The sequence below is a fragment of the Schistocerca gregaria genome, chromosome 2, assembly GCF_023897955.1.
Source record: "Schistocerca gregaria isolate iqSchGreg1 chromosome 2, iqSchGreg1.2, whole genome shotgun sequence".
NCBI lineage: Eukaryota > Metazoa > Arthropoda > Insecta > Orthoptera > Acrididae > Schistocerca > Schistocerca gregaria.
In genome coordinates, this window is record NC_064921.1 from 121,664,863 (window position 1) to 121,682,105 (window position 17,243).

The following is a 17,243-nucleotide window of genomic DNA, read 5'->3' on the forward strand; positions in this document are numbered from 1 at the left end:
TACAATAGCATAATCAGGAAACTTCCATGTGACATTTTCCCTGTTTTCTCTGTAGTACAGTGCTACTAGACAAATGAGGCAGCATGTGTCCAAAGCAACTGATTACCATGTTTGGCCCACCAATGATGCTTATCTTCACCCAAATATTTCACATTCAGAATTTATTATAACATTATGAGACATTATCAAGCTCTTTATGACAATAAATACTCTGCCACAATAAGCATCTAGCCCCTTTCCCCCCTTGCAATATGTATTCCAATCTGAATTTAGGATTTCACTGCTACTAACTTCTCATTTCAGCCAGCTTTCTGTTTCTAAAGCTACATGGGCATTATTACCATTAATAAGGGCAGCTATGAGATGTTTCCATGGATCCTACTGTAGTTTACTAATACCACATTAACATATTCTCTTACTGATTTGCTAAGATGAATGTTTTCTTCAAAGAGTAACATAGCTGATCTTTCTTCTATTACAGCCGACGGCAGGTAATCCATCACTGATACGGAAGTGTTCTTCTTTTTTTTTCTATTAAAAAAAAGTGACTGACACATATACTTTATTTTTCATAGTGCACACCTGGTCTGTTGAGGGAAGTCCTACAACTATTAGTCATGTTAGAGGAGGTTGACAAACCTGAATCAAAAGACATTGCAGTATCATCTGATGCAGACCTATATTCAAACAGTTAGGAATTATGGCAGTCTTCAGCCAGTATGTGTTTTTATGTCTCATCAGCATGTAAGAAAACCAAGGAGTCTTCAGCATGAGGCAAGATATACACAATCACAATACCCGTAACAAGAGGAGCATCAAAATACCAAGGTGTCGACTGACGGGAACACAAGACAGCTTTCCAGTGGTTGCCCTAAAGATGTTCAGCTCACTGCCTCAAGAAGTGCAATCCCTGCCACTAGGAACATTCAGAAGGAGAGTGGCACAGGACCTGAAAGAATGCCGATTGTACTCCATTGGTGAATTCTTTAATAGTGACCAAAGTGAATGGACAAACATATATTGTTTCTATTAAGTAAAAAATGTATTAATTTTGTGAATATTTTTTTAAATGTATATATTTAATTAATCTTGACGCAGTCTGTGCAGTCATGGCTGGTAAATGACACAGATCTAGTAATAAAGTAATAAAGATGCTTTGTTGCCTGCCCAAGATTTGTGATCCCGAAGCATACTCACACTCTGTGAGTACAATAGAGTTTGCTCAGCACTCTGGGTTCTACCACAACTGCACTATTCCGAGTTGCCCAATGTTGTACATGTGGAAAACTTGGGAAGACGTGTTGGCAACTTGGTGTGATTGCTTCTAATATGCAAATATCGTGGCACACTTCTATAAGTAGTATTTTTTCAATAGTGTTTATTTTCAACTTCTTGTTTTTCTACAAAAGTAATAACTTTATTACTGAATTAAAAAAAGTATACTAAATGGTGCTAATAAGTAGGATTACAAAAAATAAGTTAACTTGAATTGTGATCTTTATAAATTTATAGGCATTTTAATTTTAAAACATGTAATATAGATAGACTAATTTGAAACATGTAACATAGGTGGACCTATGATTTGTGATGCATTCACACACTTGTAGTCATGCAAATAAAATTCTCTTAAAACCAAATGTTGGTGGGACCATGTCAATTTCATAACATAAAAGAAAACTGTTCACCGACATACACTGAGCCAAACATTGACATAACTTCAGCAACATTTCTGTGCTGTTGAGGAAACTGCTCTTGGGTAACATTTTATAAGAGTTTGTAGTGAATAGTGTTTTATTCATCTCATAACATAAATTTCTAAACATAAGATTAGTGTACAGGAGCACGTCAAAAAAATGGATGACACAGTTTAGGCCTAATTGGTACAAAGAATTTTAACATTAATATAAACTTTTATTTTCTTTCCTCCCTTTTGTGAAGGACAGCTACAGTTACATCCAAGACTATATGTAAATTTATCCTGCTCAAATGTTCAGTTCATCCTTCATGAACTCCTCAACAGTGTAGTAGCAGCATTTGACGAGTATATAAGAACACCGTGAATTCATTGTCCCAGGAAGGGGAAACTTTATTGACGCATTCCTGGGGTCAGATACATCACATGATCACACTGACAGAACCACAGGCACATAGACACAGGCAACAGAGCATGCACAATGTCGGCACTAGTACAGTGTATATCCACCTTTCGCAGCAATGCAGGCTGCTATTCTCCCATGGAGACGATCGTAGAGATGCTAGATGTAGTCCTGTGGAACGGCTTGCCATGCCATTTACACCTGGCACCTCAGTTGGACCAGCGTTTGTGCTGGACGTGCACACCATGTGAGACGACGCTCCATCCAGTCCCAAACATGCTCAATGGGGGACAGATCCGGAGATCTTGCTGGCCAGGGTAGTTGACTTACACCTTCTAGAGCACGTTGGGTGGCACGGGATACATGCGGACGTGCATTGGTCTGTTGGAACAGCAAGTTCCCTTGCCGGTCTAGGAATGGTAGAACGATGGGTTCGATGATGGTTTGGATGTACCGTGCACTATTCAGTGTCCTCTCGACGATCAGCAGAGGTGTACGGCCAGTGTAGGAGATCACTCCCCACACCATGATGCCGGGTGTTGGCCCTGTGTGCTTCGGTTGTATGCAGTCCTGATTGTGGCGCTCACCTGCACGGCGCCAAACATGCATACGACCATCATTGGCACCAAGGCAGAAGCGACTCTCATCGCTGAAGATGACACGTCTCCATTCGTCCCTCCATTCACGCCTGTCGCGACACCACTGGAGGCGGGCTGCACGATGTTGGGGAGTGAGCGGAAGACGGCCTAACGGTGTGCGGGACCGTAGCCCAGCTTCATAGAGACGGTTGCGAATGGTCCTCGCCGATACCCCAGGAGCAACAGTGTCCCTAATTTGCTGGGAAGTGGCGGTGCGGTCCCCTACGGCACTGCGTAGGATCCTACGGTCTTGGCGTGCATCCGTGCGTCGCTGCGGTCCGGTCCCAGGTCGACGGGCACGTGCACCTCCCGCCGACCACTGGCGACAACATCGATGTACTGTGGAGACCTCATGCCCCACGTGTTGAGCAATTTGGCGGTACGTCCACCCGGCCTCCCGCATGCCCACTATACGCCCTCGTTCAAAGTCCGTCAACTGCACATACGGTTCACGTCCACACTGTCGCGGCATGCTACCAGTGTTAAAGACTGCGATGAAGCTCCGTATGCCACGGCAAACTGGCTGACACTGACGGCGGCAGTGCACAAATGCTGCGCAGCTAGCGCCATTCGACGGCCAACACTGCGGTTCCTGGTGTGTCCGCTGTGCCGTGCATGTGATCATTGCTTGTACAGCCCTCTCACAGTGTCCGGAGCAAGTATGGTGGGTCTGGCACACCGGTGTCAATGTGTTCTTTTTTCCATTTCCAGGAGTGTAATATATCTTTGTTTTCAGTGTTTCAAGGTTCATACTCAGAACATTCTTTCCTTTTAGCTTGTTATGAATTTTCATTGTCATATACTGAGGGGACTGTACATATAGGTGTAAGTGATGAGTGAGAAGCATAAAATTGTCTTTGTTTCTCATGTTATATATGTAATTGAAACAGTTTTTCTCAAATAACTCTAAATTGCTGTGTAGAATGATGATAATATCATAGATGTATAAGTAGGAAACTGTTAATAACTGTTGTTTTTCAAGTAGTAGGCGACATTATGTCCTTTGATGGGCAGTACACATGTTCCTTACTATTCCTTTCTGTAACTTTAGTATGCACAATATATTGCTTGAATTTCCCCAAAAAATAATAGCATACCTTACAACTGACTGAAAGCAGCTGTGGTACGCAATTTTCCTTGTATTCATGTCTGTTGCACCAGCTAATATTTGCATAGCAAATGCAAAGCTACATAATTTGTTTAACAGGTAGTCAACATGTTTATTCCAATTTAAATTTTTATCCAGGTTTAACCATAAAAACTTCGCAGAATCCACATCTTCTATATCCTGATTTTCATGAGTTATTTTAATTTCTTGGGGCTTTGACTGTTTTGTTCTGAATTGGACCATGTGGGTTTTGGGGGATGTTCAATCTTAGTCCATTCAGCTGGAACCATGTTTCTAGTTTGTTCATTGTGTTTATTATGCAGAGAGGGATTTTTTTCTGGCTGCTGGTTTTCAATTAATATAAATGTGTCATCTGCTAATAAAATAGATGGAGCATTTATACTATTCAGTAAATCATTAACATAGAACAAAAACAAAATATGTCCTAGAGTTGAGCCTTGAGGGACACCTTGGGCTACTGTTTTCCATTTTGAATAGTATTTTGCTGCATTTTATGAGACAATCACTCTGTTTTTCCTATTTGGTAAGTATGAAGTAAGCCAATTTAGAACATTACCCTTGATCCTATACTTGTCAAGCTTATAGATGAGCAGTGCATGATTTACAGAGTCAAAGGCTTTTGTGAGATCACTAAAGATTCCTGCAACTTTATTATGGATGTCTAATGATGTGCTGATATTGTCAATAAACTTGTTAATTGCAACAATAGTACTTTTGCCACGCTGGAAACCAAATTAGTTTTCTGTAATAATATCATATTTCTCCATAAAATTTTGAATCTGTGTAGCAGCAGCATTTTCAAAGATTTTTGATAGGGCTGGAAGGAGGGAGATGGGATGATAATTCCCCATATCCTCTCTTGACCCTTTTTTTTTTGAGCAACAGTTTTACTTCTGCATACTTCAGCACCTCTGGGAAGCTTCCTTGTTCAAAAGATTTGTATACTATTTTAGATAGTGGTTACCCTACTATTTTACACACAAATTTAAGGACTTTTGCTGGTATTCCATCCCAACCTGCAGAATTTTTGTTTTTTAGTTTTAATATAATTTTTTCTATATCTATTGTTGAAACTGTTTTGAATTTTGTGAGGCATTCATAATTATGATTTAGTCCAAAGGGACATACACTGTTCTCATAATATGCAACATTAACCTCTGGTTTCACTACATTAATGAAGAACTCATTGAAGCATTCTGAAATTTGAGCTGGATTTACAATGAACTCATCTTCAAGCTTAATTGTACTAATTCCATGTCTAGAGGCTTTGATACCTAATTCATGTTTTACAACTGGCTACACCGACTTTGATTTATTCTCATGTTTTAAGATTAATTTATTATTTGTCATTTGCTTTGCTGCTTTGACAACTTTCTAAAATGTACTTTTGTATCATTTAACATATTCAATTTCTTTATTATGTCTTAGTTCCTTATGTAGCTGCCTTTTCTTACCACTGGACATTTTTATACCTTTAGTGATCCATTTTAATTTTGTCATTTTATTAAAATAAGTTTTTTGTGGAAACATTTAATTGAAAACACTTTGACAATCCCTTAGAAATGCTTCAAATTTTGCTGTGCATGAAATATTTTTATCAAAGTGCCATTCTGTCTCCTTCAGCTTATCATGGAATAGAGTCAAAGTTTCTTGGTTGAAGATCCTTTTTACATAAGCTTTTTTACATGGGACTTACCTACCTGCTCTGGGTAGATCAATGAATAATGCTGAATAATCAGAAGTTCCTAGATCCAGGCAAAATTTATATCCATCTTCAAATTCGTTATTCGTTAAAATATTGTCAATGCATGTAGCTGTCTGAGAATTTTCTCTTGTAGATTCAGAAAAATTTAATTTGAAGGCATATTTTTTATTAAGTCTGTAAATTTTGATACCTCACATCTTTCATTCAACACATTGATGTTGAAATCAGCAGCAACTACAATTTATTTCCTCTTTTCTATACTGAGGTATTTTAACAAACTATGAAATTTACGCAGGAAATGCTCAGTTGTCACCTTCCCTAGGATTCTATAAATTGATATTATAACAACATTTAAGTCCTTTAACTCAACACAGCAACCCTCAAACATACACTGTTCATTAAAACAATTGAAGTCATATCTTACATGGTAATCTAAATCAGAATGAATGAGTATGCATGAACCTCTCGTGATTTATTTATCCTACAAAAGCTGGTAGCTACCTTGAAGTTTTCAATTTTATTTAAGATTTTTATGGTATCACTATTAAGCCAGTGTCCATTTAAACAAATTACTTTAGCATTTAGAAATTCAGATAAATAAACATGTAGCTCATCTAACTTAGAGCTTCTGTCACATGAGTATTCAACACTTAAACCATTTATATTGCAATGCATTATGTAGTTACTACTAAGATCATCAATTTTATTTTTTAAAGACCTAATATTTAATAATGAGCCATCCTCACAAAAGCGTAGGTCTGGATTCTTCTGTAGCAGCCCATCAGTGTGCTCACTTGGCTTGTACATTTCTTTGTCACTTTAATATTGTGTACTTACATCCATAGTTACATTCTTGATGGCAATGTCTCTGGATGGTGCTGAAGTGATTTCCCTGGTGCCAGCCATAAAAAATCACGGTTCCTCTCTGGAGCTTTCCTTGTTCTGGAAGACACACATACAGCAGCTTGTTTGTCTTAAATTCCTGGGTTGGACAAACATGTCACTGAGCCACGTATTATGCTCTACATCTATCACCTCAAGTTGGAAGTAATGACAAGGTCAATCAGCATCCAAAAGTGATAATGGTCTGACAAATAAATCAAAATCATTCTTCAATGTGCAAACTCTTGGAATTTCTTTGAGAACTCTTGATGAAATAAATGAGTTATTGAAATGTAGCCAGTCATGTCTGGTCCACAAATGTGACTCTCTAGTTCGGGGAAATTTTCCATGCCATGAACTTGAAGCTGATTTTTCCAAAGGATTAATGTTTGTTTGCTATCATCAATCTTGTCCACCATATCTGTTACAAATGGTTTTCCCCTTGTATTATAAGACTTTATGAGTACAAAAAAATTTTGAAGTCAACTATAAAAGATTTTGTCATGGCTCCATTTACCCTTACACAGTTTTTCTGTAATGGCCACCTTAATTACAGTTGGCATTCACTCTCGTTCATCAGAAGACAAGTGCATCATATCTTCTTTGTGGCTGGTGTTCTAATGATGTTCCATTGAATGTGTTTTTTCCAGCTCATAATAGCACAATGGTGTATTAAACATGTTTCATGGCCTTCAAACCATACAAAAAGTACAGCAATTCATAGTGAAGAACATAAATTAGTCTAATTTAACACAACTGGTTTTGTTAACAAACTTTGACAAGCTGATTGTGTTGCTCCAATGGCGTCCAGCTGCAGTCTTTTTCTGTTGCTCCATCTAACTCACCACTGCACTTGAAGAGCACTATGCAAGAGCATGGCCAGACCACTAGTATTCACAGGGTACTATTTGACCAAGACTAGTTTAGACACTCCACCCAGCTTCAAACCTGAGGATTGCTATTGATTCTGGGTACAGTTCTGTAAACAGTGAGCTGTGCTCCCACCCCACATTCAAGAGAAACTGTATTGCCAATTCACCCAATCATCTAGTGCAGGCTGTTGCAGTATTTTTGCCTCCCTCGAGGCAGTAGGTTGAGCACAAGGGGGAAGGGGGGGGGGGGGGAGGGTCAGGTGTGGTAAAAAAGCTGACATGTCAGCAATTTTGCTGCCATGTTGTAGCACACACAATCATAGTCTAATGGCAATATGCACAAACGGCTCAGCAGCTCAAATGTGTGCAGAACATGTGCAATGGGGCCATCTGGCTTGTAGCCTGCACTACTACCCCTGCCTGTGTAAGTGATAAAGGGCAGGCAGGAGAGCCTGACCTAATTGAACCAAGGATGGCCTCAGATCTGAAGTGGAAAGCATCATTTGTGCTTTTGCATGGAGCCTCTCCCATAGATCAAGATATAAGGTGATTTGAGGCTAGACTTGGTCACTCTCATCTTAATTGCACCAGCTACTTTTCATCACCTTGTTGGATCACAACAACAACCAGACCAATCTTGAATTCTGCAATTGGATACAACTGACTTGGGATTACGTCAGACTATGGTTCACAGTACTACAAGAGATCTGCTCTGCTATGAAGTTGAATTGTTGTCATGCTTGTACTTTGTGAGCAGACCATCAACAAATTTTATTCTTACATTTGGCTACAAGGTTAAAGGAAGTAATGAATCCAGAACTTAGGAAACGTGGCTACAACAGTTGCTGATCAAGAAAAATTACTTGCATGACAACAACATCAACCAGAGAAGAAATGGGCTGAGCACAAGGAACAGATTACCTTTAAGCAATAAAGGAAGCCACAGCAAATCCTTATGACATATATCTTAACACTGTGGTGACTTAAAAGTGACAATCAATGCCCAATAAATGAACAACATTTATACAATTAAGTACACATAAGAACTGGCTGCCAAACTGGGTACCAAATAGATTTCTGTTACTGGTATCATGGATGATTCCTGGAAAATCCAATTTGATGAACAGTCAGAAGAAATACCAGTGGCTAACATTCCATTTGATTTCTATTACTACAGATGCTCTTGATTCAGAGCTCCCAGTGCTTTAGCATTATTCCAAAACATTCCATAGAGGAATAAACATTAAATTCCCTCATGGATTGATTATGTTGATGATATGATGATAACAGCCATCACTCAACAAGAATATGCAGTAAACTTCAAAATAAAATCCCAGAAATTAAAAGCATCTGCATTGTGCTGCAGTGTCAACAAAAGTAACTTCTTTCAAGAGACGTCCACAAACAGCACTCAGCTGCAATACATGAGGGTTGTCCCCAAAGTATGTTCCATTTCTATTTCTATCCACAGCAGTGCTATGATTCCAGTTTCAAGTATGTGCGGCAGTTACTCTGACTCTAGGAGAAGTTGATATGTGCTTTGCAGTGCTTCTTTATAATGTCAGCTGTAATTGAAAATGCCACCGTGTGTGAAATCAGATCTGTGATTCGTTTTCTAAATGCAAAGAAAGTTAAACCAAAGGAAATTCATTGGCAAGTCTGCAAGGTTTCTGTACAAAATGCTATGAGTGATTCAATGATTAGAAGATGGGTCAGACTGTTCAATGAAGGATGTGATCAAGAGCATGGTGAAGAACAAACTGGATGCCCATCTGTGGTTACTGATGAACTGGTTCACACAATTGAAGAGAAGATTAAGCACAACCATAAGTTTACACTTTGTGCCCTTGCTATGGAAGTTCCACAAATCTCACGATCACTAATTCATGAAATTGTTACTTAAAAACTGAAACATCAAAATTCTCACGTTGGGTAAAGATGGACAGTACACTTCAGTTTTTGGCACGCAACAATGGAGAAGGTGATGGTTTTCTTTCTCAGATAGTCACAGGGGATGAAACTTGAGTATCGTACAACACCCCTGAAATAAATCGGCAATCAATCGAATGGAGGCACATTTCATCTCCAATGACGGTTAAGCCTAAGCAAATCCTGACAGCTCGGAAAGTCATGTGCACTGTTTCTTGGGACAGAAAAGGCATTTTGCTGATTTATTTCTTACCACGAGGCCAAACAATCAATGTACATGTTTATTGCGAGACCATTAAGAAACTGCGCCATGAAATACAGAACAAGCGTTGGGGATTACTGTCAAAACATGTTGTTTTTTTCCATGATAATGCCCAACCTCGCACGGCGCATGTGACCAAACAACTCTTATGGGAATTTCACTGGGATGCATTTGATCATCCTCCACACAGCCTGGATCTTGCCTCTAGAGATTTTCATCTCTTCTTAACCTAAAATCTGTCCTTGGCAGTCAATGCATCAACGATGATGAAATGCTGAAAGAACATGTTACTACATGGTTGAACACACAGGCGGCAACCTTCTATGAAGAAGGCATACAAAAACTTGTGGCACGCTATGACAAGTGCCTACAAAGTTTCAGAAGCTATGTAGAAAAGTAGTTTAACAGTTGCAGAAGAGAACTTACTTTGCAGACATACCTCATATAAGCTATTGATATTCAAGAATGTAAAGCAATTGCAGCCATTCATGGCAGCACGCAGAATACACACATACTGAGCCAGCTTCGGAAGAATAACATGTAATCTAAATGTACAATAGTGCTTGACTAACCATTATACACAGTGTGATTATATTTAAAATATATATTTGTGGCATCCATTTTCATCTAACTACAAATCCCAGCCTGTGTCAGCCATTTTTGGTCCCTGGGATAAGCTATTATAACAGTCAAGATCAGTCCCTTCGACATTGGGTATTACTGCTCAGCAATTACAATGACGAAATACACTATGAACTGGCCAACAGGCACATAAATACTGGCCATCCCAATTCATAATGGATCCTGGACCAAGATTCAACAGTAGACCAGAAGAATAATTCAACTCAATTTAATGGCACAAGAAGCCAAACAAAACATCACAATCAGAATGAGGTATCACAAGCTACAGCAAGTACTACAATGGCTGAGAAAAAAATGGTGAGTGAGATTACTAATTTCAACTGATGCACCACTATGAACCACATTCTGCTTTAGACAATGTCTGTTAAGCTTTGACAAATTCATTCTACTTACAACAAAAAAGAGTAAGTGTTTTGTTGCTTGTACACTGATGTCATAGGAGAATGACCTGTATGAAAAATGGGTATTGAACACATATCAAAACAACTTTCATATACACCCCGTGTATGAACACCAACCAATTCTTCCTCAGACATTAACTTCTTGGCCTGAAACTTGGAAACCCTGGACAAGAATGTTGGTATCTGGTTTTTGCACATCCCTTCTTGAGAAAAAGTTGCTTAAATGTAGGGGATGCACAGTCAAACTATCCTTTTATTGTCAGAATGTGATAGACTACCACAGATGCCACTATATATTAATAATAAAAATCATGACATTAGAAGGATTATATTGCACCTTGTAAAAGACATTGGATGATTTACTTCTCAACTTTTTCAGATTTATCATTAAGTAATGGTGAAAAATTCAGTTCAGTAGGACCCTTCTAACCATCACCTAATGGTGCATAACACATGGTTCAAATGTTTGAACAACAGATGAGAAAGCCCATGAAGAAATACCCACAGAGGCAGAGCTAAACCTTTTCTTCATACTTTTGAAATAATGCCAATCAATGATTGCATGCCTTCTAAAATACATCATGGCTGACAACCATACATGCACCTGCATGAGATGATATTACAAGTGTGTTCACTGAGATGATAGAGCCACCAACATCAATGTAACACAGAAGTCATATAGTTGCAGCTCATACTTATGGTCACCGCAAAGAGAACATCCTGTAATGGTCACTAAGTGAAACATCACCTGCTGTAAATAGTTGCAGCAACCAGTTGAGATACAGAGACGATGCTTATCACTTTCTTCACCACACTGGGTTCACAATAGTCCAGCGGGTACATTCACCACTGGACAGATGAATTTTGCTACCCATTTGGACACAGACCAGAAGTACAAGAAGCTGGCTTCACTTTTACAGTGAAATGTCTCCCCCAAGTTCAACTCCCTAGGACACTGCAAAAACACAGCAATGGAAAGAAAACGCCTGAGGTGATCATACCAGTAACACTTTTCCAGCAATTTCCTGCAGACAAGAGCACCCTGCTATATGACTGACAATTCTCATCAAAGCACAACAGAGAAGACATCCACAAGCAGCCCTGAATTACTCATTCAGGTTGGCTAGGACACTCGCTATATCTACTAAGTTCCCTCAGTGTAGCCACCAATACACAGAATGATATGCAACACCTCCATTGAAACTTCCTGGCAGATTAAAACTGTATGCTGGACTGAGACTCGAACTCAGGAGCTTTGCCTTTCACGGGCAAGTGCTCTACCAACTGAGCTACCCAAGCATGACTCACGACCTGTCTCCACAATTTTAATTCTGCCAGTACCTCGTCTCCTTTCTTCCAGGAGTGCTAATTCTGCAAGGTTCGCAGAAGAGCTTCTGTGAAATTTGAAAGGTAGGAGACAAGGAGTCTCACACATCAAGTGAGACAGAAGGAGAAGCTAAGCCATAATTAGTCACAGTAATTTCGGACATCAACTTGTTTAGACTGCTAACCTACCTGGTATGGCCTGACTATGCCTGGTTTCTTCTTTTGACATTGCAACATTAGAACAAATCAATAAAATTAGTGGAAAAGGCAAAGTTTATCACTCACCACATAGCCAAGCCACAGAGTGTTGACAGGTACAAAAACAAGATTGAGAACTTTCCTGAGCTTTAGGATGATGTTCTTCGGAAGAAGGACATTGTCCACAACCTCAAGAACATTTTGGTCTTTTCTATGTGCCTGTTAATCACACAATGCTTCAGCTATATGATGAGTGGTTACCTTTAATCTTTCAATAATCTATAATTATCACAAATGTAGACAGGATAAACAGCACTAGTTATTTTCAGCTAAATTTGGGAAATCTGTAATATATCCAGATGGCACAATATGAGTGATCTGCTTTACTGCATTTTATTTAGCCATAGATTATGTTACATAGAAAATGCACAGTGTGATGTAAAACAAGCCAGAATGGAGATATTATGGATTTTGTCAGATGATGTGATGTCACATGTATGTTGGATTAAAGGGGTGGTGTAGTATGAGGTGCTCAGTTAAGAATATAATGACATATTAATTTTGTAAACAACTGCATCATGTAATACAGAAACAGTATGTTGGTTTGAAGAATGATAAGACTATAGTTTATTAGTGGAACCAAATATTGTTCAAAACAAAGGAAGCTATTGATGTAGGTGAACAAAGAAGCAACGGAACGAGACAGAGTAAAGCCGATCCAGTTAATGATACTGAACTATAAGCATAGGATCACACAGTCATTTATATTGCACTCATTTCTAAGCCAGGGAAATGTATTAACTTTATTCTGAAGTTATTCCACAGCTTGATGTGGGTAAGGAGTCATTCCAATCCTGGGAGTGGAAAGACTTACCTTAGGGAGAAAAAAGGACAGGTATACACTCACACACACACACATATCCATCCGCACATACAAAGTCACAAGCAGACATTTCATATCTGCTTGTGACTGTGTATGTGCGGATGGAGCTCTGCCCAAACTCTTTGCATTTAAATATGTCTGATTGTGTCTGTGTATGTGTGGATGGATATGTTTGTGTGTGCGAGTGTATACCCGTCCTTTTTCCCTCTAAGGTAAGTCTTTCTGCTCCCGGGATTGTAATGACTCCTTACCCTCTCCCTTAAAACCCACATCCTTTCGTCTTTCCCTTTCCTTCCCTCTTTCCTGACGAAGCAACTGTTGATTGCGAAAGCTTGAATTTTGTGTGTGTGTTTGTGTGTCTATGACTCTATAGTTAAATATTTCTCTTGTGTCCTTCTTATAAAACCTTGTTCATCATTGCAGAAAGATAAACTGCCTATTGGCTTCTGTCTTGGGTTCTTCGGCTGATGTTCATCTAAATGATTTTACTGACGTTTCGCCAGCATGAGTGGCTGACACTGTCAAAGCTTCACCCCCTATTGCTGTTGGTGAAATGGAGCCAAGCTTGCAGCCGCCGACTATATGTACCTCGCACGCTAACGTCCGAGGGCTTCTCTGTGGTTATGTCCTGTGCGGTTCTCCTCCTGCTACCTGTGACGGTCATTTGCTGTGGTAGGGGAAGCCTGGATCCATCTACCTTAAGGCTTTCCTCTTTCTTGTTGAAACTGTTAGCATGTTTTTGTATTTCTACAGCTTCTCTGAACAAGCACATGTGATAGTGCTTCTCTACAGGCAGAACTTCTGTGTCGGTGAATTTCATTATGCGGTCAGCCTCACTCAGAGCGTCATCTGCCATGGCCGATTTCTTCACCTGCTCCAACCTGCAATGTCGCTTATGTTCTTTAATCCTGGTGTTGATAGATCATCCAGTCATTCCGACATAAGCTTCTCCACATGTGCATGGTATATGGTCCAATCCCGACATTGCAAGTGGGTCCCTTTTTTCCTTTGCGAATCTAAGACACCCTTTGATCTTCCTTGTCCGATTGGAAATTGTCTTTACGCCATGTTTGAGCATTACACGGCCGATTCTGTGCATCACTCTGGGAATGTATGGCAGAAAGGCCATACCCGACACTTCTTTTTCTGATTCCTTACTTTGCTGAGTGTTTGGTTCTGTTACACTTCTAACATAATTTGTGGAGTACCCATTGCTCCTCAGAACACTTACCAGGTGTTGCATTTCACGTCTGAGGTGCTGTGGCTCACATATTCATCCTGCTCATGTTATGAGTGTATTAATCATGCCTCTTTTCTGGCTCGGGTGGTGGTTTGATAGTTTGTGTAGGTAACGGTCTGTGTGTTTTGGTTTTCGACACACATTGTGTCTCAAGCTTTCGCCATGCCTTGTGACCAGCAAATCTAGAAATGGCAGTTTTTTGTCCTTTTCTACTTCCATGATAAATTTTACAAGTGTCTTAGGAAGTCACCAAGCTGTTATTCACCATGGCTCCATACTAAGAAAGTATCCTTGACGTATCTGTAACACACCTTAGGTTTGCAAGTTGCCAAGTATACAATGCACATGCGGAAAAGTTTATGTCTGGATGATCAATCAACACCACAATCAAAGAACATAAGCGACACTGCAGGTTGGGGCAGGTGGAGAAATTGGCCGTGGCAGAGCACGCACTGAGTGACACCGACCATATAATAAAATTCGCCGACACAGAAGTTCTGGCTGTAGAGAAGCACTATCACACAGGGTTGTTCAGAGAAGCTGTAGAAATACAAAAACATGCGAACAGTTTCAACAAGAAAGAGGAAAGCCTTAAGGTAAACGGATCCTGCCCTCCTGTACCGCAACGAATAGGCATCTCAGATAGCAAGAGGAGATCCACACCGGATATGACTGCAGAGAAGCCCTCAGACATTGGCACGCCAGGTACATGTAGTCTGTGGCTATGAGCTCGGCTCCAGTTCACCACTGGCAATGGAGGGTGAAGCTTTGACAATGTCATCCACGTGTGCTGGCGAAAGGTCAGTAAAATCATTAGATGAACGTCGGCTGAAGAACCCGAGACAGAAGCCAATAGGCAGTTTGTCAACAAGTGGCCATGAAAGCCATAACAAATTTGTCAAACAAGATAGTCTCACAAATTTCCTACTGGTTCTCCAAGAAACATTTTAGGTTACTTTTGGAATATTTCTGTATTTTCTTTATTACAGATATAGTTTATCACTTTTCCTTCTTGATCCCGTACCTTACTACCTTGGTGCTGGTAAAAGGTGTTGGTTAAAAGCATTATGAGAAAGCATGAAAGTATGTAACACCAATCAAGGCCAAACACTGCTCTGTTTCTATGTGATTTTGTTTTATGTAATGCCGGTAAAATAAGAAGTGAGATTCCTAAACACAATAGTGATTGAATTCAGTCACCAAAACTGGATCATATGTGGGAGATGTGAAAGGGAAAATGGAAGTTTACAATTACTGAGCCTTTACTTTTGAAACTTTATGGTCCTTTATCAAAGGGAATAGGAAAGAGCAAGTGGAAAATATGGCAATAGCGTTAAATAAATGTGAAACCTTGAGGTGAAAGATATATTTACCTATATGATACAAGTCAGATGAAGTGATGGAATACAAAATTAGAGGTTCGAGTTCCAGACATCTAATTATTAAATTGTAGTAACTGATAAGATGAATGTTAACAGATATATACAAGAGGCATATAAAAGATAAAATTAAATGAAAAATCAGAAGACTCATTCAGTCCTGTGATAGATGGTAGATACTGGCAATTGGTAAATAATGATTCTTTTTATGTATTGTTGTAGGATTTGCCTTTATCTTTAAAATTTTGTACATTAGGTTTCTTGCTGATATGTTATTTAAATGAAAAAAAAAAAAAAAAAAACTGTAAACCTTGGCCGTACCAGTGAATGAGCCAAGGCAGTGATTCTAGATATCTTAGGTTTTATTTTCAGAACTAAAAAGAATCAGTTTTTGTTACATAAACTCTGATTTGTAAACCATTAGGAAATGGATAAATGAAAAACTGGTCTATAGAGAGTCCCAATAATTTAAATTATTGCTTCAGTTAACACTGCATTTAAAACTACTGGTCCACCAACCTAAAGTTACTGTATGTGTCAATATTATGAAAAGGATATACTGTTACTCACCACACAGTGGAGACAAAAGACTGCTACTCACCATATATAGAGATACGTGTGAAGAGAGAAGTGGTCGAGGTGGTGGGGATAAGGAAGAAGCTGGGATGAAATGAGGGAAGGACAGCACATAGGGGTTGTGGATGAAATAGCAGGGTAGGAGTGGCAACAGTAATGTGCTGCTTGTGGGAGCATACAGGAACATGATGGGGGCAGGGTACGGCTGTAGTTGCATCAGGAGGTTAGACAGTGGGGCTGCATGCAAGGAGGAGTGGGAGGGAAGCAGAAATTAGAGATGTAAACAGATTGTGGATGCATTGGTGGAACAGAAGGATGCGTAGTGCTGGAGTAGGAGCAAGGAAGGGAATAGCTGGGTGAACGACAGTGACTAACAAAGGTTGAGGTCAGGGGGTTATGGGAACATAGGATATATTGCCGGGATGGTTCCCACCTGCTTACTTCAGAAAAGCTGGTGTTGGTAGGAAGGATCCAGAAGGCACAGGATACTCAGTCACTGATGTAAAGAATGTTTTGTTAGACAGTGTGCTCAGCAACTGGGTGGTCCAGCTGTCTCTTAGCCACTGTGTGGTTAGTAGTAATCTATCCTTTTCATAATAGTGTCATTATTCCATCTGGATTTTCCATTGTTTGGTTACTGATTATGTGAAATACATCTTTTCATAACTGCTGAAATAGTAAACATAACAATAAAATTTTTTAATATTTTTTAAGAGTTACTAAAATGAGTTACCTATACTGAAGAACAAAACTGTAGAGTGAACAGCTATAGGTGTGTACTCCAAACGAGCTTTGTCAATAGTTTTCTCTGTTACTTCAGCCACTGCCTGCTTCTCTTGAATTTCATTGGCCAATACCTTTGAAGAACTTATTACCTGAATAGCTGTTTCATCTTCCAAGATATTTCCTTCTGATGCAGATAACACATGAAGAATTTTGTCTTCTATTTCTTTCAGCATCCTGAATTTTCCACCAACAGAAAGAAAAATCAATGTATATGTTTATTCACTTAAGGTGTAAACATCAAGCACAATAATTCTCCAACAGTCTTATTTTTTTCTTTTATAACTTCACTTTCTCTCTCC

At 39.3% G+C, this 17,243-nt stretch overlaps 1 protein-coding gene across 1 annotated transcript in view; it reads right to left on the reverse strand.

Moving 5' to 3' along the window:
- LOC126336485 (dynein axonemal heavy chain 7) overlaps window positions 1-17,243 on the reverse strand; it is a 978,012-nt gene that overhangs the window by 217,342 nt on the left and 743,427 nt on the right. Inside the window, exon 49 of the mRNA XM_050000228.1 lies at window positions 16,892-17,118. Within this exon, the coding sequence (XP_049856185.1) occupies window positions 16,892-17,118 (227 nt within the window). The remainder of the gene's footprint in view (window positions 1-16,891; window positions 17,119-17,243) is intronic.